The sequence below is a fragment of the Anastrepha ludens genome, chromosome 6, assembly GCF_028408465.1.
Source record: "Anastrepha ludens isolate Willacy chromosome 6, idAnaLude1.1, whole genome shotgun sequence".
NCBI lineage: Eukaryota > Metazoa > Arthropoda > Insecta > Diptera > Tephritidae > Anastrepha > Anastrepha ludens.
In genome coordinates this window covers 84721753-84747868 of record NC_071502.1, presented here as the reverse complement: position 1 = coordinate 84747868, position 26116 = coordinate 84721753, and the positions used below count along the sequence as shown (strand labels likewise).

Sequence of the window (26116 nt, the reverse complement as noted above, 5' to 3'; positions counted from 1 at the left end):
GTTTAGTCAGTAATTTTTCAAAACTGCACTTCAACGAAGCAGAAAGAGTTTCCGTACACATAAAAACAGGGATTCTCCGCAGTATACAGTGGCATATTCATACCCAATAACGGTTTATTTTAGTTTGTAATTGATTTTACGTACAAGAAATAGCGATGGCCCTTAAAACTAAGAAAATTAGAATTGGCGAGAGAAAAATTATCCGGAAACTTAGAAAAAAAAGCAAATATTTCCGCGAAATTGGGCAAATCATGGGATGAAGTCACACTTCTATGCAATATGGCGTGCAAACATACAATACAACTGGTTCAATTGTGTCAAAGCCACATTCTGGGCGACCTAGCACGTGAAAAACGAACCAATTTGTAATCAGTGAAATATAATCCTCGAATTACGGCTTCTCAAATATGTAATCACATTTCAAATTCCTTTGGCAAACATGTGCACGACGATACTGTACGTAAAATACTTAAAAAAGATGAGTATCGCGGACGTGTAGCACGTAGGAAGCCGTACATATCCGAAATAAACATAAAAAAACGCATGGATTTTGCAAACGAATTCGTTAAGTGTTATATTTTCGTATATATGTGCAGCTAGAGACGATCGCTACCTCATTGTTTGCCGATCGCCATATCCAAATGCGAACTCTCATGAAGACATGTTGATCATCTGGCAGCGAGGGTTGGCAATTTGAATTACAAGTACACAACTACTACGAAATGCAGTCAATGCAAAGGGTAGCGTCAAAAAGCAACTCCGTTTGATGACGTCATTCTTGTAGATATATACTACAGTTGTCTCTTTCCCAAAACGATGTGGAACAACTACAAATTCATTGGTGAAAACACAAAGTGCCGTTTTGAGATTCATTACATAGACGGAAGCATTAGTTTACGTTCGTTCTTGTGCCGGTTAACATGTGAGAAGAACTAAAAGTTTACAGCCGTAAAACAAGGTCAAATAATTGCGAATCGTGTTCACATTTTTTTACGTGATAAATCGGAATAGTGAATTAGTATGTCAACCCAGCCGAGCTCACCAAAAATTTTACTCGACATAAGTTACAAACCAATGGCTCCTGCATTGGATATAAAAGACAATGTAATTAAACTGATGAAAATGGAGCCACGGCCCTACGATTATTTGTATTCCATGCAATTGCAACCAAACATCCCACAACAGCAACAATCACTTCCAACGACGTTTTATCAAAGTCCTCAACCAACCAGCGCGAATGCGGATCAACCGCGATCGATGATAGCGCAGCCCACAATACACGCGCATCCCAGCATAACGGAGTCAGCAAATTTTGTGTACGCCAGTGCTGAGTCGGCGCCGACGGATTATATACCAATTAACAAGAGAAATCGCGAATTCGAAAGTACGGAACATAAAATGATGCCAGACAGTAAGAAGCAGCATTTGGAATTGCCAAATGAACAACAACAACAACAACATCATTTTATGCATCAACAGGACCAGCAAAGATATGTTGAGGAATTTTTGCCAGAATCGGTGGCGGAAGTAAATTTAACCCTCCACTCGGACAGCAACAGCAGCACTCATTCGTCACAATTCGAATTTGGCAGCCTCGAAATGTGCGAACGTAATGAAAATAATTTCAAGTACCATTATCAGCCAAATCAACAGCGTCAACTGTGCCAGCCAGCTAACAATATTTTCAATGCAAACGCGGCAAACAGTAGTAAGGGCTTGTCACATCACAATCTGCAGGCGCAAGCAAATGCGAAAAGTTTAGATCAGTATGAGTTTGTGAATTCTTTAAAGAGCAATACTTGCTCTACTCTCGATCGTGATGATATGGATTTTATCCGTATGAATGGCAATAGCCATGAAACTAGCGAAGCCAGTTACGATTATGCAAACAATGACGAGCTGATCGATAATCGTGCAGATTCCCTTTCCGACAATCAGGATGCTTCAAAACAGTTCCGAAAGCCAAGACGGCGTACAAGACGGAAATCGAGCAGAAGTGAAGATACCGAAGAATTCCATAACCAACGGGTAATGGCTAATGTACGCGAGCGACAACGCACCCAAAGTTTGAATGATGCCTTCAAAGCACTCCAACAGATCATCCCGACATTGCCCAGCGATAAGCTCAGCAAAATTCAAACGTTAAAGCTAGCCACTAGGTGAGTGAAAGCGAATTGTTTGATCACACAAGAATTAGGTTTTGAAATTGTATGCACAAGGTGGCGCAAAATGAATCATCAAATTTTGGTTTTGAACCATTTTTTTTACTCTGAGTGCATGAGTGTTCTTGTTTTGGGAAAATACAAGGTGGCGCAAAATTAATCATCCAATTTTGGTTTTGAATTCCTATTTTTACTACATAAAAAGAATGATTTTGAGTGATGGAAATATTTATTTCGACCTTTACGCGTGCCAAATATAATTGACGTACAGCGCCATTTGCAGAAATTATATTTCAGATGGGGTGATTAATTTTGCGCCACCTTGTACATATATATGAATGTTTACTCATACATACATACATATGTGCTTACATAGGTACAACGGTGGTAAATATTTTTGAATTGCGTAGGTATATCTCTATAGTCGGTTACAAGACAAGGTGATATCAGTAGAGAGCTGATTTGCTTTTTTCTTGTGGTTTGATGGTTTGAATCTTAAAGTGAACTGTTTTTTGTTATTGTTGTTTTGTAAATTTGTTTACAATCTGATTGAAATTTTGGCATTGAAACTACTAAATTGCAAAAACAAAACACATGCCAATTTTTTTATTCCTGCTTTTGTCACCCTGTGTATATTTGGGTGCCTCACCAAAGAAATATGCAGTTTTTCCACAGGAATTATAATTATTATATTTTAGGTCTACGGCAAAATTTTTTTGGAAAATAATTAAGATTTACGTGAGCTGGATCGATTTAAAAATTTTTCCAAAAATCGAGTTCTTTATAAATAAAACTAGGTTAAAAAAAAAAGATTTGCCAAAAAAGCGATTACCAGTTTTTCCACAGAAACTTAATTTTAGGACTCGCAAAAATATTTTGGAAAAATGTGAAGATTTACATTAATTTTCAAATCGATTACGTAAATCTTACAATAATATTTTTCTAAAATATCGATTTGAAAATTCTTCCAAATATACAATCGAGTTTTTATAAATAACATTAGTTTTTAAAAATAGTTTATTCAAAAAATCACCTCAGAGCTTTTTCTGTAAATAAAATTAGTTTTCAAAAATAGTTTTTCCAAAAAATTCCCTTAGGAGAGAGAAAATTCCATTTATTACAACCTTAAAAAATTTTATTTATTACATTGATTGAGATTTTGTAGGTCAAGACCGGGAAAATTTTATCATTTCGACGATCCATATTTATTTCAGTTTCATATCCGTAACAAATATCAATAACTCAGAGTTGTACACTGGATTTTTTGCTTCCTTTATAATTAATTCAAATATTTTCTGATAAATTCGTGGTGGAAGAAAAATTCGAAATTTTAAAAATAGCAGGCAGAAAAAGTGTAAAGCCTAAAAAGGTCGAAATTTTTAAATTTGATAAAAACAATAGGGCAATCGGAACAAAACACGTGAAATGTACCCAACTAAAAACGTTATCGGTTTTGAAGAAATAAGGCGAGGAAGAATATTCATTAGTTGCCGAGATAGAGTAACTGCGGGTATTGTGGTATACCCATTTTATTTTCGTCTATAAAATAGTTAAATTTTATTTGATTTGAATGAAAATTTATCAATAATATGCTACTGTTATTAAGTTCAAATCAACCTAGAGTCAAAAGCCTTAGAGCCGCGAGTTTCAGAAATATTTAAGAAAGTACTGCAAAAGACGGAAACAAGCCCTTGAAGAAATTGGCGGGTAATGTGGTATACCTTATTCTGGTAATGTGGTACCACATAGTATACCACATTACCCGCATATGATGCCTTTAATAATAAGTCAGTTACTTTTGATTGATAACTAAAATTTTATTGCGAACCATTTAAAAAAGGAATATGAACTGAATTAAAACATATTGAACAAAAATATTTTAAGCTTCAATTGACAAAAAACGCAACAATAAAATTCATAGCACTTGTAAGAGTATTACTTACAATATTACTTAGAAGAATCGCAAAGAAAAATAGCACTTCGATTGGGAATACACTTTTCGTGGGCCCAAATTTGTTCGCATTGCAGACAAGAGGTCCAAGGCTTCATTATTATATCCTGCCCATAAATTTTGCCACAGTAGTTGCAAGACGATTCTTTTGTTGGTGGAACATCTGGAAACTCCTCTTCACTGTCACTTGAATGCGAGTCAACAAACGATTTGGTAGAAATATTTTTTTTTATTAGAGGGTTTTGGGGATGGATTAACCGGAGCATAGCGTTTCCTGTTAATGCTTTCAATGCTCTGTAACAAATTACACTTATAAGGCGAAGTTGCTAAAACAGTTGCCTTTGTTTTCCGGCCTTTCCGATTAGGTGGTGGATCTCGTAGCTTTGGTGGTGGAGATATTTCCCAGAGAGTAACGAGTCCTCGGCTTGTGCTTGCTTCTATAAACAAATTAAATAGCGTTCCTAAAATTTCCATAGATTTTATTTCGAAACTTACGAATTTCAGGCTCAATTTCCATGGCTGATGCGCTTGGGGTTTCTTCTGTCGTTGAATTTATAGTTTCAACAGGATCCTCTGAGAAGACAATATATCTAGCAAGATTTTTTATATTTAAAACTGAATTGTACCTGATGATGAGTTCCCAGCTATAAAATCTGCCTCTGTGAAAATATGTTTAACAAACGGATAAATTCCCGTGGCTTTAAAACCATTTATTGCAATTTGTCCAGTTTGAACCCTCAAATAAGCCTTAGTAAATAGTCCTGCGATATCAAAATGTGTACTTTTTCTGCCTTGTTCACGCATAAATCGTCTTATTTCGTCATTATAGTACTTCTTAAAAGGTCCCATAAAAGCCTTATCCAACGGTTGAAGTTTGTGTGTTGAATGGGGTGGCAAAGAAAGTATAGTCACATTGTGTTCGCGAGCTAGATCAATAACTTCTATATTGCGTGTGTGGCTATAATGCCCATCTAATATTAGAAGCAGAGGTTCAGACGGAGATGGTTTCGTTACGCTTAAAAAATGCCTGAACCATTTCGTGAAGATGGGAATCTGAACCCATCCAGACAAATGGCACGCCGAGTTTGAGCCAGGGGGAGCGTCTTTCATTAGAAGAGGGTTATGGTTTTTTCGTGGAAAGATGAAAAATGGTGGTACGAAACCACCTCCTGCGCTCATGCAAGTGATGACTGTAACAAGCGATCCTCGCTCAGCTGAAGTCATTGTTCCAATCTGTTTTTTTCCTTTCCGAGCGATTATTTGTGCCTGTTGCGAAGGAACTACTGATATTCCGGTTTCGTCAACGTTCCAGATACGAGAAGGCGGAAAATTATGTTTTGCGTTTTCTTCTTCCAGCAATTTGAAAAATATATCAACATTTTCTCGAGAAAAACCACGTGCACGGTCGACGCTTGTTCCAGTTGCCTTTCGAAAACTCAGAACATTTTGGTGTCGGTTACAGAAGCCTTTTAGCCAATCCTTGCCAGCGCACTCTTTAATAACGGAGAACTTATTGGGAATGTTGTTTTTTGTGGCAATTTGATAACACAATGACCGCACGTCTGCGCGTGTTAGTCCCCAGTACCTTGACTCCATTTCTAGTAAATATTTAACTAAGTCATTTTCAATTTCCGCTGTTAAAATCGGAGCCCGGCCAAGTTTAGTTGTCAACAGCTCCTCGATGGATTTCTCGCTTCTTGCCATGCGCTGCAGAGTGGTATGGGGGACACTAAATGTCTTGGAAGCCAAGAGAATACCCATTTCACCTTTTCTAACCGCTTGGATAGCTTTTTTCATATCCTCTGCTTTCCATTTTCGTATTTCACCTTTCTTCGGCATTTTTTTGATCGAGAGGGTAATATGGTACACTGTACCACTTTAGCCGCCTTCACCTATCCCACAATAGCCGCATTAGAGTTTGAATAAATTAATTTTAAATAATTAAATATCGACCAAATATACAAAAATATTGCTTATATGCTTCACTAGTATTAAACTCACTTATTACTTCCCGATGGATAAATGCAGTTTAAAGCACAGGATTTTAACTTGCCAGAAATTTTCCACTGAGCACAAAAAAATGTCAACCACACGACCACGCGATTTTTTTACAACTGACTCATTGTATGCCTTGCAAAACACAAATCAAATCACGCGTTCTTAAGATTCTGAGAATGCCGAAATATCTAACTTGATCCCGTTATTCCCACGACTTTAGTTTTCGAATAAAGCTGCTATACCACATTACCCGCCTATACCACAATACCCGCAGTTACCCTATTCTATAGGCAGGCCCGACGAGAGGGGGAGGGGATCGGGTCCTTTTTCCCCCGGGCCCGGAGTTTTCAGAGGGGCCCGGACTCGAGATTATACGTATTTATATGAATTATACATCATTGGAAAGGGCCCGCATTTGCAATTTTCCCCCGGGGCCCGGATATGCTCTCTACGGCCCTGACTATAGGTGTTCAAAATTTGTATTTATTTGCTAGCTGATACCCGGACCGCATTGCTAAACCTCACTCAATAAAGTAGAAACAATTTATTAGAAAAATATTAAACGAAATTAATTTTATTAAATTTTTCTCCGTTGTAAGTGGATACACAATATTTTCGGCCTTCCCCTTTTCGCCTAAGCTGAATAATTTATCCGGAGTACCAAGTTTTGGAGTTACATAGATATACAAAGTTGGCCATAGAAAAACCAAAAAAAATCTAAACTCGCTTGTGTTTGACACCCATATTGCGACACTTGGGTGATTTTATTGAATACAATATTCCAAACAGGTGGCAATCGGTCAAGTTTAGCAATTCAACAGCAACAGCAATAATTTACATCTACGAGTACATACATATGTATGTATGTATAAATATTTATTTATTATCAGTAAAAATAATATAAATTATAAATTAAAAAAATTATAAAATTATTCTTCTTAAAAGCTGCAATTATCGAATGCATTTTTCGCCCTTTTTTAATTTTCTGTTTTGTTTTTTCTTTTAAATAATTGTTGGCCTTTGAAAAACTAAAATAATTGCTTTATTTATAACTTTATTCGAACTTTTCGGTAACATTTTTTTTAAATATTGGAACAATTTTCCGATAAACAAATTAAAAAGTAATTTTAGTTTTCTCTAATTTCGATATGTTTTGATTGTTTGGATTGCTTGGACATTTTTCTTTAAAATGATATGTACCTAACTTTTCATGGAGCGAAAAATTGTATGACAGCATTTTGCACCTGAATGCCTCTTTCGCCACGCCGAAAGTTGAAAAAAAAATTTAAAATAAAAATTTTTTACAAAAAAAATGCAACAAAAAATTAATAATTTTTTTTTTTAAACTATCTATCATCGAAATTTTTTTTATTAAAATAAATTTTTTTTAAGAAATTAAAAAAAAAAAATTGGTTTCTAAAAAATTAAAAAAAAAAGTACATAAAGTAAAATTAATTTTTTTTATTTTAGTTTTATATTTAATTAATAATTAAAAAAAATAGTTCCCAAAAAATTTGCGATTTTTTTATTAACTTAGATATTGAGATTGCAGTTGATATATTTGATTAAGTTTATTTAGAAATTTACAAGTCGATATTAATGCGGTCACAGTAACAAGAAGAATAAGAATTAGAAACAGATGGTGAATAAGAAACAGATGATGAGCAATAACAGATGACACGCATAGTGTTGCCAGAAATAACTTGAACACGCCCTCTCAATATGCGGATCATCTAAGTAGTTAAACCTAGTCCAGTACGACATCTTTCGTGATTAACTTTTGAGAGTGATTTCGTCATAACATCTGCAACCATATTTTGCGTTGATATGTGTTGTAGCTTCAAATGGCCAGCGGCGACTGTTTCGCGAATGAAATGATGTTTAATGTCGATGTGCTTCGTGCGAGCATGAAAAACAGGATCACCAGCCAAACATTGAGCTCCTTTATTATCAACAAAAATTGTTATGTCGATAAACTCTCGTAGACCAAGCTCAGTTAACAAACTTCGTAAATAGATTGCTTCTTTCGTTGCTTCTGCCAAGCTAATATACTCCGCTTCCGTTGATGATAGTGCGACCGTGCGCTGCTTTTGCGACTTCCAGGTAATCGCAGCGCCGCTAATTAAAAATACGTAGCCGGTATATGAACGACGATCTACGGTACAACCTCCCCAATCAGCATCCGTGTAGCCAATCAGTGGGTCATTCGTCTTACGAAACACTAATCCCCTATGTGGCGAGCCAGCAAGATATCTCAGAACTCTCTTCGCAGCCAACCAATGGCACATAGATGGGTTAGTTACATACTGTGCTAAACGCGATACAGTATTAGCTATGTCAGGTCTCGTTGCCACTGACAAATACATCAAACTTCCAATTAATTCTCTATAATGATTTACTTCAGACAGCTTTTTCGAATCTGGAAACTTAACATTCACTTCGGATGGCGTCATTACAGGATTGCAATCTTCCATACCGTATTGCTTCAACAAATTCATTACATAACCTGTTTGTCGCAAAGTGATATAATCTGCAGATTGACTTATTTCAAGTCCCAAACAATATTTCGCTTGACCCATATCTTTGATCTCAAATTCTTGCAAGAGCTGCTTCTTTACGTATTCAATGCATTTCAAACTTTTCGCTGAAACTAATAAATCGTCGACGTACACCAATAACAAGCAAAACTCATCACAGATTATACCAGAAAACAAACAGGGTTCATTTTTCAATGGCTCCAATCCCATTTCAGATAGCTTTGTTCGAAGTTTAATATACCACTGGCGACCAGATTGCTTGAGGCCATATAAAGCCTTACTAAGCTTACACGCGTTACCACCATTATGTAAATTTGTGAGCATATTTCCAGCACATATATTAATAGGACAATTATCGCTCCGTTTTGACACAATACGCTTCAGTATCTCAGGTAGCATGTCTGGAACCTTCATGAATACGTCTTCATCTAAAGGGCCGTTGAGATAAGCTGTAACGACATCAAATTGCCAAATTTTAAAGTTAAAATGAATGGCCAATGCCAACATCAGTCGGACTGTCTCCAACCTCGCAACAGGAGCAAACGTCTCATTGTAATTCACACGGTATTTTTGACTATAACCCTTCGCTACAAGTCGTGCTTTACGCCGCTCAATTTTTCCTTCGTTTCCATACTTGTTAGTAAGCACAAATCGACAGCCAATAATGTTTTTGTTATCGCCGGTCTTCACGATCTTAAAGGTGTCATTTTTAAGAATACTAATAACTTCACTTTCAATAGCATCTTTCCATTCATCACGATCCGGACCTTTCAAAGCACTTCGAGTTTCAATTTCGGCTATTCCAGTAAATACGTCATCACTAAGTTCGTCAGCCTGAACATCTGGAGGATCGGAATCTTGTGAGGCTTCTTCTAAATTTCGAGAATGGAATAACTTTCGCGGACGCCCTCTACGCCCGCGGAGGAGTCGTGGTCTTCCAGGTGCCCTATTTTCAACCTGTTTAATATCATTCACAGGGGCAACATTTTTCACAGAATCACCTTCAATATTTGCTGAATTATCTCCCTGCATCTTCGGAGGAGAAAATTCAACGATCCCTCGCTCATCATTATCGACGTTTTCTTCTTTGTCAGACAACAACAACTCATCAACAACCACCGTATGTGGTGACCGTGGTAGATTCATCTCTAAAAATTTAACATCTCGAGCATAGACTATTTGATGAGTATTAGGGACCCATATACGATAACCCTTTCTGTCTCGTGGGTATCCTACAAATATACCTTCTATGGCTCTAGGAGCAAGTTTATTTTTACCTGGATTCTTATCGAGCACCATTACTTTTGATCCAAATACTTTCATGTGATTGAGCATTGGTTGGTCGCCATTTAACTTTTCGTAGGGTGTTTTCCAATTTATACTACTCGATGGGCATCTGTTGCGAATGTATGCAGAGGTTGCAACAGCTTCCGCCCAAAATGACTTCCCTAAGCCAGATTGTGATAAAAGACACCTAGACATGTCCAATAATGTCCGATTCATTCTTTCGGCGAGCCCATTCTGCTCAGGAGTATTGGGAATACTTAGTCTCCTCAAAATACCGTTATCTGAAAGATACTGATCAAAAATGTTATTGCAGTACTCACGACCATTGTCTGATTGTAGACACTTTATTTTCTGTCCTGTCTGCCTCTCGATACAAGTTTGATAAAGTTTGAAAGCGGTGAAAACGTCTGATTTTTGCCGTAAGAAATAAACTTCACACCAACGTGAACTGTCATCTATAAACGTGACGAAGTACCTGGCACGGCCAATTGATTCTTCCCTGAAAGGGCCAACGACGTCGGAGTGCACGATCTTTAGCAATTCTTTGCAATGCTCACGGCTTTTATCAAACGATAAAGCCGTCATTTTGCTCTTCAAACAAGTTTCACAGTTTGCAAGTTCTCTACTCTCGCTAACATCCATTTTAGGAAGTGCCCCCTGACTAACTAATCTTACTAAGTCTTTGGAGTTAAGATGACCTAGACGACAATGCCATTTAAATAACTCAGAGCATCTGACTTCAGCAATCGCGCATTCGTTGCCCTCACGTACAAAGAACAAATCACCTTTACGATCAGCGACTAAAATTGTTTTGCCATTCTCATCACTAACATATGCTCCATTCTTGACAAATGTTACTGTATGCCCTTTGTTGGTGATCTTTGCAACAGATATCAAGTTTGTGCGCAAGTCCGGCACAAATAATGTATTGTTGAACTCAATGAGTTGTTCGCCACCACAACCAGCAACTGCCAGCTTAACTTTACCCTTGCCTTTGACTTCTGCACAAGCTTGACTAGCGAGATTCAGTTTTACCTTTGTTGATTTGTCAATAGACGAAAAATTTGAAATATCGCCACATAAATGCGCCGTACATCCACTGTCAAGAATCCAATCATGTTTCGACCTGAAACTATGCTCACTTCTCCAAGTGTGCTCAGCAGCAGTATAACAAGCTGCATACGATTCGTTTACTTCTTGATCTTGTTGTTTTCCGCGATTCGCACTATCACCTTTTCGTGCTTTACAAGCACTTGCCTTGTGCCCAAATGCACCACACTTAAAACATTTAAAGTTGTGCTTAGGAGTGAACTTATCTTTACACTTTGTAAATTTCTTATGAGCATGCATACGCTCCCCAGCGGCCATTGCAATAACCGCACTTCCCGAAGCTTGTTTACGTGCCTCGCTCTCTTCAATAATTTTTACCTTCAATATATCAGCCTTGGGTAGTTCGTCTCTGGACTCAATAGCACAACGAAAGTTTTCGTACGACGATGGCAAACTATACAGCAGCATTATTGACAATAAATCGCCATTTATTGGTACACACATGCTTTCCAACTTGTCAACTGCATCGAAGAATGTAGCAATATGCTCTTTAACATTACCGCCCTCATCTAATTTGTGTAGCATTAGCTGTTTCAAAAGAGTTGCTTTGCGCGCCGGTCCTTTTGATGCATAAATTGACTCTAATTTGAGCCACACGTCCCGCGAAGTGTCGCAGCCACGAACTTGCTTCAATTCTGATGGTTGAATTGAAAGAACTAAATCTGCCTTAGCCTTTTTATCGTTTTTCAACCACAAGGCTTTAGCAGCAGCATCACACTCTGTTGGCATAGCACACGTACCATTGACATACTCCCATAAGTCATTTTTAATCAGCAACGCCTCCACCTGCATACTCCAAGTGTCAAAATTCTCCTTGGACAAAAGCTCAATTCTGGATGAGCTAGATACTAAATTCACAGCCATCTTAGATGCAGTATCAAGAGTCGATCCACGTGTCTGTTGGATAATTTCTTCTTTTGGAATCTTCTTTTGAAATCGCCTTTTCGTCGGTTTTACTCAGTACGCGCAAATGAAATTATGTCAGCAGAATTATTTTGGGTAACTGGGCCCATAACCTATTGAGATTGCAGTTGATATATTTGATTAAGTTTATTTAGAAATTTACAAGTCGATATTAATGCGGTCACAGTAACAAGAAGAATAAGAATTAGAAACAGATGGTGAATAAGAAACAGATGATGAGCAATAACAGATGACACGCATAGTGTTGCCAGAAATAACTTGAACATTAGAAAAAATATTAAAAGAAGGAAGTTAATTAAAGCAATATCGCACATCTGCCACAAAAGATGCCCAACCCAAAATTTTTAATTTTTCAGAAAGCGCAAAAGCGTTTTAAAGTTTATGAAATATTTTAGGAAAACTAAAGGTTGTTTATTAGGAAGAAAAAGTGTTTAAAACTCATATGAGAAAATATTATGAAAATCATTTTTTCGAGAGACCGATTTTTGAATTATAACTCTTTTGGTAAAACATTCACGCACTTCTTATTGAATTATTTTTAGTTAAGGGGGTCCTCTAGTTTCTCGTCTGTTTTTTTTCGGGTTTTTCAATAATTTTTAACGGGCAAACGATCAAAATAATAAATCTCATTGTGTTCACATAATCTTTAGTAAATGAGCTTTACAAATTTTTTGAAGACAAAATATATAATAGAATAAAAGTTATAGTGGCCGACAAGAAGACATAAAGTAAAAGAGGTGCTTGACGGTGACCAAGATTGCGGCTGTTTGGCTTATCTGAAATCGAAAAACCAAACGACATTTTAATCTTCATATTTAAGACTAGCGATTGAACTAGAATGAATTCTTAATTACAAAAATTAATTTTTGTATACACTTTTGAAAATTAAATTCTATTTTTTACTTATTTTTTCTTAATTTTTTCGCTCATAGGAAAAAAACTATCGAAGCAATCATGATAATCCTAGTTCAATCGCTGGCTTATAATATATTAAAGATGAGGTATATATTTGAACAAGATCGGTTCAGTAGTTTTTGAAATATCGTGGTCACTATTTTGAAAAATAGTGTTTCGAGAAAAACGCGTTTCAAAGTTCGCGCATGTGATTTATAGTAAAAATTTCATCTTACCGTCAATCTGCTATGCCTGGACCATACAATAGGCCTTCCTCTTCTTCTTGGAAGTCACGCAGAGCTGCTCCTTCTTCCCTTTTGGCGATTCGGGCCTGTTTTACAACATCACTCGTGCGCCTTTCTGAACGGTCGATCCGAGAGCTATCACGCTGTTGCACGTATGTTTTAGCTTGTGGGCCGATTTTCACTCCCATGGTTTCTAAAGTCTTCAGGATAGATTCGAATCCTTCGTTGAAGATCATGACAGCGAGAAACGTGGCAATTTCAACGACTTTTGGCCCAGAATGAAGGTGCTTTGGAGCAAAAGTCCAGATTAACGAATTGATCGACTCATTATTATTTTGAGTTTCTGCTCCCAGGCATCTGCTTAACAATTCTTTTCTGGATAAATCCTCATAAATTGGTTTTATAATTTTTTGAACTGATTCAGAAAGAGGCGGTTTATCGTGCTTGAATTGCTCAGCCTCTCCGAGAAACTCAGCTCTCCTCCATTTGCACCAACTAGATTCGCCTGCAGGGCAATTTTGATGCTGTGGATTGCTGTCTGTGGAAATCTTGCGATAGAATGTTCCCCAAATTGCCTTTCTCATTTCCTCAGTAGAATATGGATGCCTCCGAATAGCTAATCCATAATACTTTGTCATCTCACCAATCAATTTCTCAGTGAGTTTTCCTGCACCTTTTCCACCAATGCCTTTATTAGATTTTTTTGCGTTTCGGAGCCTAGTGCCCATTCTCTTCTCAACGTGTCCAACACACTCTTTTTTTACAACAACAATATCTTTTCCATATGGTTCTGCCTTCAAAATACCGTTGAATGTCTTGCTGTCACCATCTCCTATGTATGTCGTATATCGAACATGATGTTTATTTACTGAACGAGAAAACATTTTCACAACTGCATCTGTTTCCATCTTCCCAGAACTTCCAGTATGATTTAGAGTACACTTTTCTTCATGATCAGCGAGCCATCCTGCATATTCAACTGGATCACTATTTTTTTTATTTTTCCACAAATTGCATCCAGCACAAAAACTACTCATTACACACGCATCAACAACTTTACCGGTGTACTTTGTAATTAAAGTTGAAACTCCGAATAAAGATGAAAATCCTCTTTTTTTCCATGTGCCGTCTCCAGATAAGGTGAATTCATTTTCTGCTTTTCCTTGTTCTCGAAGGACTTCCTTTTCTTGATCAACCGCAATCGACAACAATGTATCGAAAACCGCCGAAGAAGCTGAGTGAATATTTTCTAATATGGAATAGTACGTGTTCAAAGCAAAACCTTGTCCCATATCCATCAGTCCACAGAAAATTCTATAGCTTTCATAACCGACTCCCAACAAACGCATCACTAAAATTAAGCGACGATTTATTTCGTAGGCTTTACCAATTTTTGGACATGAATCTATTTCTTTTTCTTTCTCACACTTGCACCCCATAGACATTTTAAAGCCCAATCCTCGTACATCACGTTGATGGAAATTCACCGTACTTTTGCACTCTTTACAAATAACTGCCGAAGAAATAGTTGAAAACACACTTGCGAAGTTCAAAATACAATATATCAAAGTCTGTTCAACGTTCACTTCTAAATTTTTATTTTGAACAAGTTTCTTCGCTGAAGCCGATGTAAACGACTTGTCTTGTTCAAAAGTGTGTCGGTTGCCTGCGAATCTTCTCTTTTTAGTTCGATCGTAACGAGCCGGAGCGTCTCTACTTCCTTTCTTTAATAAAAATTATTTTAAAAAAATCAGGTGCGTGTCACTCGCAAGAGAAAATATACAGTACGCTTCGCAATTGCCACAGCAAAACTGAACTCTACTCAGGCCTAATTCACAGAAGGTTCAGAGAGCAGTTAGATTTAGGGATATCAATACAATGGTCAGTGTCGCTCGGCTTTGTGGAGCAGCGTTGAGCGCGCTAAGTATACCTGCTCCGTTCAAGGCCGTAACTTGTGAGCCACTTCGAATATCGAAAAATCCTTCAGCACATACTTTTAACACATGTTGTAAATGTGATTTATGAAAAAAAAAAAAATTCGATATTTTCGACCCAAGAAACTAGAGGACCCCCTTAAGACGCTTTTGCTGATGCTCGAGGTTTTAAAGTAATTGAAAAGCAGCTTCAAAGACTCTTTTCAATAAGCGGTTGCGCTTAAAGCACTTCGAGTATCACAACACAACTAGAAATATTTAATTTTCTCCATTCGTAACAACAGAGGAGGCCTAATTGTTTTTTCGACAACTTACAATATCAAATATAGGATAGAGTTTTGCGAATTATGCAATAGACACAAAAATGGTAGATTGAAAGATTTCGACCTCTCACGAATATCACAAACAAAAAAAAAAAAAAAACGGCGGAGTAGTAAAATAAATTCGAAAACAAATTAAAAACAATACAACAATAAAATGAAGACAAATACCTAAATATTACGTCAGCAAATCAGCTGATTCTGTCAAGTACACTGATAGTGGCTTCGTAGATGAGTCACGCTCTGCATTCTCTCCACCGTGTAGTATCATATATAGACTTACAGTGAGCAAGTTCCACATATTAACTCAAAGTTGAGACATTTAACGTTGTTGTTGTATGCAGAGAGTATGTGATATATTCTTGAAAGTGTAGGAAAATATCAAAATAAATTTTATGATGGAGCTGTGATTGAATTCAAGTCATCTCAGCTAAGGCCAAATTTTACGAATCATCTCACTTTCCAATAAATTTTGAAAATGTTTTTTAAATCGTATGCAATTGTCAAAAGAAAAAAAAAATGCAAAAAAACAGTGAGAGGAGCGAGGCGTGTTTTTGTACATAGAATTGTATTAAAACTTTAATTTTTAAGCGAAAGCTTCGAGGGTGCTTGCCCCCACAGATCGTGTCGCAACCTTCGACTTGCACTTGTAACCAACCTCCTTTGAACCTGATAGTACTACTCGTATTTCAATGTATGGCTAGGATCAGTTAATTCTCAGTGGCATCCCTTATTTCAGGTCAATATTTGAAAATTTATTTAAATTAAAATGGCGGCCGCCGTAGCCGAATAGTTTGATGCGTGACTACCACTCGGAAGTGCGTATGTTCGAGTCTCCGTGCATTAAACACCAAAAAGAGAGTTTTTCTAATATTGGCAATATTGGTGGTCATGCCAAAAAAAAACAAAATTAAATGAGTCAAACTATGAAAGAAATTGTTCCAAAAAGGTACTTATTTTAAATATTAAACAAAAATTATTATTTTTATAATAGTGAACCGGTTTTATTATTAATAAAATAAAAATTCGAAAACTAAATATTTGGAGGCCATTAAAACAGTTTAAGTCTAATTTTTTTTAGAGCTTTTCTCAAGTTATGGCTTGTAAGATTAAACAGTCGAACGTAAATTGAGTTTTGACATATAAAAAAGTGAGCGGGATTTAGATGAGTGATCAGTGTTTATATCAAGTGGTCCCAGTACCCAAAAGTGGGCGTGGCACCGCTTTAAAAAAAAATTCACTTGCATTATATTTAGTTTTTATATTCCAAATATATGCAAGTAATTTTGCTTCAATAATGAGTTGCTTTTTTGTTTTTTGAATATTTCTGTCAATGGGAGTTCTACAGTGTGAAATATAATTGACGTACGACGCCACTTTCAAAAATTGCAAATCTTCCGTTGAAGTTATTAATTTTGCGCCACCTTATATATATGCAATTGACGCTTAGCCGCTTTGCTGTTGGCTTTGACCGCGCGCTTTCTCCTATTTGTGGTGTGTGTAATGATGTGCTGTCTCAAATGGAGGCCTATAGTATTTTGCCACCTGATGGTTTTTATCACGAGCTGTTTTTCTCTTTTTGTTTATTTACATTGTTAAATAACGTTTTTTTTTTTGTATTTTTTCATACAAATTTTATATTTTATTTTTATTTTATTTTAATTGCCTTTTGAATGATGTATTTGATTTTGTCAACGGTCAAATAGTTCTGGAGATATTATGGTTTTGAAAATGCATAAAAGCACCTTTTGTTCTTCGATATCTACTGCGATATTGATTTCCACAAAATGGTTTTATAAATCAGCATAAATCATAGTCAAATTCGATTTTTTAGCGAAACAATGGATCCTTTACTTGTGCCCTCAAGGCTATCATTGTGAACGATTTTCTGGCCAAAAACTTGTACAAGTATCATCGAACAACATAGGCATACAGCTATGAACTGAAAAACAAGACACTTCCCCACAACAACAAATAATGATGATTATTTTTACTGGATCCCCTAGTGAAACAATTCTCACATATCTTTCTTTTATTTCAATATTATCAACAGCAAAAAATAGGAAAAGATAAATAACAATTCAATATCTACAATTATATGGAGTGCGAAAAATTTACGATATTTTGAACTGGACAGTGAAATACCGCATTTTTTATCGATCTGCAAGAAAAACAGATATTATTTATTTCAAATTGATAAAATTTGTTTATTAATTACTAACCTGTTCAGTATTTTGTTGAGTATCCATTACTTTTTAAAACTGCTTCACACCTGCGAAGTAAACTTTCTATTAACTTTGACATTTCTCCAAAGAAATAGAGTTCCACGCTTCCTGTACTCTTTGCCATAGTTCATAGGAATTTTCATTTTTTTTTTTCTCAAACTTAACCTAATATCGTACCAAAGATTTTCAATGGAGTTAAGTTTTTGAAAGCCAGTTTTTTCATCGTATTTTCGGTTTAGCTCTATTCCAAGAAAATGGCTCCCAAATTTTAAAGTTACCCACACCGTGTTTTACAGTCTTTGTTATGTATCGGGCATTGAACTCTTGGTTTTTTTCTCGATTAACAAAAGTCTTCCGTTAGGACCAACTGTTATTATGCCATTTTTCATTGCTGTACTTACTATTTTCCTGTTTTAATGATACTCCAAAAATTGTTAATGCCTTTTTTATTATAAATAAAATATAGGATTTTTAACAAAAACCAAAAAATCGGGCATGAGATTGCAAAGGTTTGAATTTGTTTATGAATTTAGCAAAGTAGTAAAAAGGTTGCTTAGGAATGCCTGGCAGCTCTAAATGATATTAGCAACATCTCAAGGTCACTCCAATATGGGCTCCAGAGCATAGAGATATTGAAATTATTTGCAAGGCCGATGAGCTAGCCAGAGTACTCATCTTTCACTGGTTAAAAACAGAGGCAATATTGGAATTCCTATGGCAAATTGCAAATTAAGGATAACAAATTTATTCTCCAGGCGGCCAATAGGTCATAGAGAGAAGAAAATACTTGTGTTGCAACCAGAGTAATTTGAACGCTCAAGAGAGAACGAAGGTCGTGGTTTGTGTCACCGGTCATTGGCGTTAGGTAGGCACTTTTCTAGGCTAGGAGTATTTTCTCTTTCTGAATACTGCAGAAGTTGTAGAGACGAGAGCAAGGCTGCTAGAGAATACTCTTTTGCCTCTCTTACAGAACTATCTGGTATTGGGCAAGAATGATAGAAACAAGATTGCGCCCATCAGAGCGTACGTGACGTCACGTTTGCTGAGTTGTGCAGTATTGCCAACCATTTGCTCTTCGCAATAAATTTAATTTTGTCGAAAATGCGACAATTTTTAAGTTTGGTGTTTGTTTCTTTTTGTTTTTAATTTAAGGCTAGCGAAACTTTAGGTTAAAAAAAAAACTGTATTATTATACAAAAGAAGTTTAAAAAAGGCCACTCTGAGAAGATTTTAGTGCTAATGAAAATTTTTTTACTCCTATAAAATTTGATAATTTGAAAGTGCAAATTTAATTTTTGGCTCCATTTAAGGCTATGCAAAAATATTAAATGCCCCGCTCTCAACTCTTCTTAAGATTGAAATCCTTTTTACATATTTTAAAAAGCCTTTGAATTTATTGAGTGCGAATTAAAACCATAGAGGTGTAATCGTTTCTTCCGGTCATCAATCCTTAGTGAGACATAGAGCATCAAGAGGTGTATTCATAGTAAAAATAAGCCACAAAATACCAGAAAATACTAAAGAAACCATACTGACATTTTTACAAAAAGAGTACCTTATCTAGTTACATAACTTCAAAATAGCAAAAAAATCGTTCCCTTAATAAAAGAGTCTCGCTTAACAAAAAAAACTCATAAATTAAATTGTACATAAGCATAACACATTTATTTAAAAAAAACGCACATTCTAAAGACAATTTGTCACGCATACAAAGTTCTTTAAGTAACACAATAAAAATTTCGTGTTTTATTTTCTTTAAATGGGCATTTAGTGCGTTTTTATATCCAAAGCTAGGCAACCCTGCAGTAGCGAGAGAGAGATTTGACTGCCGAAAGCAGAAGAACACCAACAACACCATCAATCGCGGGCAATGCCACCAGATGTTAAAAAAAAGTAAAGCTAAATAAAACTGAGTGAATTATTTAAATAATTATTAAAAAATGTATATTTTACAAAATTATATTATAAACATTACTTTTAATTACAATAGGCTAGAAAAATGTTATGTGGAATGAACTAAAACTCCGAGACAAAAAATAATAAAAAGAACAAAAAAAAAATGCTAAATCAAGTTACGAAAATGGTAATCTGGCCATACTGGAGCTAAAATCACGTAACTAGTTGTCAAATTCGCTGAGCGCAAAGTAACGGGACCACGATGGGCGCCATCTCATTATTCTTTGCATCATGGGTATTGGGATGAATCCTACGCTTCATAAAAGATTCTAACTAGAGCCATGAAAAGTAAACAGTAAAGTTCTCGTGTTACACAGTGGTGCACACGGACCTACAAGGTCTAAGTGAGTTGGCTATTCTATATTAATTGTCACAAAATCCTAACCTAACCTAGCAAAATATTTTAGAAGCAAACTTTTAATGAATTTTAAAGTAGTAGTAGTAGTAGTAGTAATTCTTCTTTATTTATTTATAAATATTTCATCTTACATTACAATAATTCGTTTAAATATACATATAAATACATAAAGAAAGAAATAATAAATTTGTGGCAATAACAATGTTGTCTGTCACAACTCAAAAATTAATCAAAAATTGAACTCTGCAATAAGAAAATTTCTATAGCGTAAGGCTGAGTATATAAAGCAAGTTAGTATTTTCCAATTGTGGCCATTAAGTATATCTATTACTTCTGCTTCATTTAGCTTCGCTGCGTTTAGGTATTTTATTCTGATCTCCTTCAGTACCGGACATCTTCCTAAGAAGTGCTGCATATTTTCTTCCTCGTTTAAATTGCAGAGGGTGCATATTTTCTGAGCATTTCCATACGTAGTTGCATTTAGCTTCAGTAAACCACATCTTGCTTTGAAAATTGTCGTAATATCAGCTAGCCGCATATCTTCTTTAATATATGATTCCCCTTTTGAGTAGTCTAAATGTTTATAAATTCGCTTCTCGCTTGACTGTGCTTTTTGCCTTGCCATGTTGATATCTTTTACTCTCATTTCGGTAAGAAGTTGCACACAGCGATCTTGCCAGTCTATAGAAGTGATGTTTTCTTCAAACTTCAGACCGAACTCCATTCCCATGTCGTTCAGATGTTTAAGCCAAAATACATTTTTATTTAAGATGCCTTGTGTTAGTTTGTGTGGGAGTCTGTTGCAATTATATTTGTAAATAGTTTTCCAGATATACTTCATGTGTAATTCTAAAGAATACATGTGGCTATCTTCTATATTAGTTTCTAATGTTATTGCATAATTTGGAGTGAACTCGGGTAGTTTGAGGATTCTTTTAATAAAGTAGCGTTGAAGTTTATTTACCTCATCGAATAAGGCATATCCCCAAACTTGCGCTGCGTAGGTTTGGATCGCTCTGCATACCGCTTGGAACAGCTTCCATTTTGATTTTAATGAAATGAATGGCTTCGCTAAAAAATCGTTCCATGTGCAATTAATACTAGCTTATGCTGAAGTATTTTTGGCTTTTAAGTGCTTGCTGAATGCCATTTTGGGTGTGAGAATGACACCAAGATATTTATATTCGGCCACCAATTTAATTTCTTTACCTTGGTACCACCATTTTTCAGCCTGGGAAAGTCGTCCACCTCTTCTAAACACCATCATCTCCGATTTATTTTGGTTTACTTCCATATTCCATTCAGCGCAGTATTTCTCCAGGTTATTAATCATGGATTGCATGACTTTAGGGTTATCCGTTAGGAGAACGATATCATCGGCATAAAGGATAAGACGTATATGCCCTCAACTAATAGACCACCTTCTAAATAGTCGTGCAAATTTTAAAGTACTTGCGATTGATGAAACAAAATTTATATCTTAGGGAGGTACAACTTTATGTAACCGATCCAACTATGTGAAAACGACTTCAAAGCTCGAAAGAACGAAATATACTTAGTCCTGTCATAAGTTATGTTACAAGCTATGACTAGGAAATTTTAGTACCTTTTTTGATGAAGTTCATCTTCTTCTTATTAATTGGCGCGATAATCACTTAAGCGATTTTGGCCGAGTTCAACAAAGCGCGCCAGTCGTTTCTTTCTCATGCAAACCGGCGCCACTTGGACACATCAAGTGAAGCCAAGTCCTTCTCCACCTGATCTTCCAAACGCAGAGGAGGCCTTCCTCTTCCTCTACTACAACCAACTGGTACCGCATCGAAGACTTTGTATCCATTATATCCATTATTCGCTGCGCTATGTCTATGTCGTCGTAAAGCTCATACAGCTCATTGTTCCATCGCCTGCGATTCTATATTGGATTTCAAGGCTGACATTGATGAAGTTAGTTTTATTTAATCATGTAAATATTAAAAAATAAAATTTAAATTTTACGCAAGCTTTCGTGCGATTAGGCCATTCTGCGAAGATTATTTAAGACTCTCCAAATTTCTGTGAGGTCTTCCACAATCCATGTTTTTCAGTTCCATGACCACAAAATGTAGTCCAATCGTTTCAGATCTGGACTTCCACACGACCAATCTTCGGCGGCTCTGAATTCAGGAATATTCGTTTTTAGCCACTGCTGGGAGGTTTTTGCCCTATGGGCTGTAGCGGAATCTTGCTAGAACAGAGAGTACTCCTCAACTCCTTCAGTAAGAGAAGAGATGTAACACCTTTACAAGACACTCACCCCAAACCATTACGGAGGCTGGATGGTGGCCTCGCTGAACCCTTGGAAGAACATTTTTGCGTCTTTAGAAGTTTTAGCATAGATTTTGCTTATTAAAAACTTCTTCGCAGTGAAAATTTTCTCATCTGTGAAAATAATTTTTTTATTGCCGTTGACCGCGTGTTGCTGTAGAAGCTGCTTGCATCTGTCAAGTCTAATTTTCTTCAAGTGCATTCCCAAGATATGACCAATTGAGTGACGGAAGGCTTTCACGTGTAAATCATCTCTAATTAGTCTTGACATGGATCTGGTCGAAACATTCATTTCCCTGGACATGATTTTCTGTTTTCTAAGGAATTTTGTTTTCTGCGAATTCTTTCTCGAACGGCTTTATGGCTGCACTGGTTCGAACCACTTTTGGCAAAAACGATAAACAAACTTTCCCAAAATATATTAAGTTTTTTTGGCAATTCGTAAATCTCACTTGCACTTTTACCATATTTTTGTAAACGAAATTTGGTCCGAACCTGGGTGTAATTTATGAGTGAACACGAACAAAATCAAAAATAACAGAACTTTTTTTCTGCGATTCCTTCTCTCCGTATGCATTGTAAAATTTGTCACAGAATTTATGGCAAGGCTAAGTAGTTTGCAAGGAAGCTTTTTATGAATTTTAAAGTATATACTTGAGATGGATGAAGCAGAAGGGATATCTGAGAGAAGTACAACTCTGGATAACGATCCAACTAAGTGAAAACGACTTCGTAGGACATATAAATAAAATATAGAATTCGTTATAACTAGACGAATGGCATATCGGTTCTGAAAATCAGATGACAAAAAATACAATAAATGACATAATAAGTTGTATGAAAAAGAAATTTAGGGGCTTTTAGGCTCAATAATTTTTTTTGTACAGAACCGCAATCCTTTCAACATAAGCTCTAAATACAGGCGTGGATTTTCGGAATGCTTTTTTCGTATGGCTGTCGACCCGGTCTAGTGAATAGACTACAAAATTGGCTACTTTCGAAATTAACCTGACCTAAGAATCAAGGCAATCGTAAAAACACATTGCAAGCACATTTTCTGGAGCCGACTTTAGTTTTGTCTCTCCGTCTGTCTGTTCGCGTGCGCGAAAATTCGGGCAAAAATAAAGATATTTCAATTAAAGTTCTGTGGCAGATCTCTGAATGCATAACAAACATTTCGTTTTATTTCATCAATTTCCAAGACTTTTCTGACACCATTCATTTCACGTTCATGTTCATTCATACGTACATACATGTACGTACATGAATGCATATTTATATGAATGCACTTTTATGATTATACCTAAAAATGCATACATACATACATACATCAGAGTAATTGCTGCCATGTGTTAAATCCGCCGACCACGGAAATTCCCAAATGCGGGAAAATTTCGCCTTTGTTTAGCCGGCGCTGTTTCCCAAACTCGACCTTTTCACGGCTTAACTGTTAGACATAAGCCATATGTTTTCCGATGTACATATGTACATATATATGTACATATGTATGCTTGTATTTATTTATAATTCAAATTGCTCTCTATGATTTACCTCTTTGCAGATATATTGACTTTCTATGTCGGGTTCTATCCACAAGCGAAATTAGTCTACTGAAATCGATGGACAGCAAAAATATCCTATCCAACAGTGGATTGCCGATTGGAACAGCGTCGATTTTGAATGCTGCTACGAATGGAACAGATACTGAATTGAAGGGGTTGCGCCGAACCACAGGCGCTTCTGTAATACCGCCGGAAAAACTTGGCTACTTATTTGGCGTTTGGAGAATGGAAGGAGACACACAAGGCAAAACGTAGGATTAAGCATAACTATGTTCGTCTACTATGGTATTCTATAATTCATTTGAATGTATGTATGTATTGAAATATTTAGCATAAAATATAATAGCGTTTTCTCTTCTCGTTACAATGCTTCATTCGGTTAGCGCTGCCTTAAGCTGGCAAATTTTTGTGTCCGTTTCACAAAATGTGATACTCAAAAGTGAAGCATTTCATTCGCTTAATTAAAAGTGTGATGGCGAGCGTGTCCAGCTGATTTCCATTTTTCTGTCTACACGAGTTCCTCAAAATAAATGTGGCGAAAACTTTAATTGTTACAAAAACAAAATAAAAAATTGTAATAGGACTATGAATAAGTTCGTGCGGTTTTTTTTCGAAATTTGAAACTTTATTGACGTAAAATGGTTACAAATTTAATATTCAAAATATTGTCCATCGCTTACTACTACTTTTTCCCATCTTTCTGGCAATTCACGGATTCCCTTTGTGAAAAATTCGGTCGGTTTTGCCGCAATCCACGAATCGATCCATTTTTTGACTTCATCGTAATTACGGAAGTGCTGGTCAGCCAGGCCATGTTGCATCGATCGGAAGAGATAGTAATCGGATGGCGCAAGGTCTGGACTATACGGCGGGTGGGGTAGGACATCCCATTTGAGCGTTTCTAAGTATGTTTTGACCACTTGTGCAACATGTGGCCGAGCATTGTCATGTTGCAAAATAACTTTGTCGTGTCTATCGGCGTATTGCGGCCGTTTTTCTCGCAGTGCTCGGCTCAAACGCATCAATTGTCGTCGGTAGACATCCCCCGTAATCGTTTCATTCGGTTTCAGTAGCTCATAATACACAACACCCAGCTGGTCCCACCAGATACACAGCATAACCTTCAGGCCATGAATATTCTGCGCCGACGTCGATGTTGAAGCATGGCCAGGGTATCCATACGTTGCCCGACGTTTTGGATTGTCGTAATGGACCCACTTTTCATCGCCAGTCACAATTCGATGCAAAAAACCCTTTCTTTTGTGCCGTTGAAGCAGTTGTTCGCATGCCATAAAACGGCGTTCAACGTCTCTTGGCTTCAATTCATACGGCACCCAATGGCCTACCTTTCGGATCATTCCCATGGCTTTTAAACGTTTGGAAATGGTTGATTGATCAACTCCCAAAGTTTTTGCAACCTCTTCTTGCATTTGAGCCGGATCTTGATCGAGCAATTCCTCCAATTCGGTATCCATGAACTTTGGCGGCGCACCCTCGCGTTCTTCGTCTTCCAAGCCAAAATCACCACTTTTAAAGCGTGCAAACCACTTCTGGCACGTTCGCTCAGATAGAGCATGCTCACCATAAACTTCCACCAAGATACGATGACTTTCGGCTGCTTTTTTCTTCATATTAAAATAATGAAGAAGAATTCCCCGCAAAAACACATTATTTGGCACGAAATTCGACATTTTCAAGTGTGGTAAAAATATTGTTGTTTACGCTTCAAATAAAAAACTTATACTGACGTTTGTGCCTTACGACAGTGGCTCTCCAATGAATGTTTGGAAATGTGGATCGATGGAATAATAATCAAGTTACGCCATCTGTTGTAAAACCGCACGAACTTATAAATAGACCTATTAGTATATAAATATTATATTCATTATATAAATAACACAGGCCGACAAAATTTAACCAACATTCAGACCCAGAAACCAGACTATATATTTCCGAAGGTTTATGATGCGCTGAATCCAAATCTGGCCTCAGAATTGCTCTATCAGCTCTGGTTTTCGAGATATCCTAACCTAAAAGTGCAAAAAACCCCATTTTTGCCCATATTTGAGGTTATGTAGCCCTGCAGATGTTTTCTTTCACCAAAATTAAAGGATGGCATCTTTAAATACAATCCTTGTTTTTTCAAATGGCGTTTTGTTTGCTCAAATATCTTTTTTTTTTCGCAGAGATATCGCATTTTGAAATTTTCATGTTTCGAAATTTTCCTACACCTGAAAATCGATTAAGATAACATAGACATGATATAGTCGCTTACTAATTTTCTTGAATTGAGTCTTATTTTTCTTAAAATTTTGTCTCACACCATAAGTGTGCTGACTCACCACATCC

At 36.5% G+C, this 26116-nt stretch overlaps 2 protein-coding genes across 2 annotated transcripts; one reads left to right on the top strand and one right to left on the bottom strand.

Annotated features, from left to right (window-relative positions):
* Positions 1 to 879: 879 nt before the first annotated feature.
* On the top strand, positions 880 to 24375 carry LOC128866031 (protein twist). Its single transcript, XM_054106495.1, has 2 exons — positions 880 to 2159; positions 23767 to 24375. Exons 1-2 carry the CDS (start codon positions 1021 to 1023, stop codon positions 24020 to 24022), a joined length of 1395 nt encoding a protein of 464 aa, XP_053962470.1. The 5' UTR covers positions 880 to 1020; the 3' UTR covers positions 24023 to 24375.
* LOC128866032 (uncharacterized) lies at positions 12628 to 14117 on the bottom strand. The gene is made up of 2 exons (XM_054106497.1): positions 13100 to 14117; positions 12628 to 12745 (listed from the first exon to the last, which is right to left on the bottom strand). The coding sequence occupies exon 1, from the start codon at positions 14014 to 14016 to the stop codon at positions 13102 to 13104; it is 915 nt and encodes a 304-aa protein (XP_053962472.1). The 5' UTR covers positions 14017 to 14117; the 3' UTR covers positions 12628 to 12745; positions 13100 to 13101.
* Positions 24376 to 26116: the final 1741 nt, after the last annotated feature.

What these genes read in the sequence shown, in the direction of transcription:
- LOC128866031 (XM_054106495.1), top strand. Translation starts at nt 1,021, where the DNA reads ATGTCAACCCAGCCGAGCTCACCAAAAATTTTACTCGACATAAGTTAC. An exon ending in ACGTTAAAGCTAGCCACTAG is followed by an intron (nt 2,160 to 23,766) that starts GTGAGTGAAAGC and finishes ACCTCTTTGCAG; the next exon opens with ATATATTGACTTTCTATGTC.
- LOC128866032 (XM_054106497.1), bottom strand. Translation starts at nt 14,016, where the DNA reads ATGGAAACAGATGCAGTTGTGAAAATGTTTTCTCGTTCAGTAAATAAA.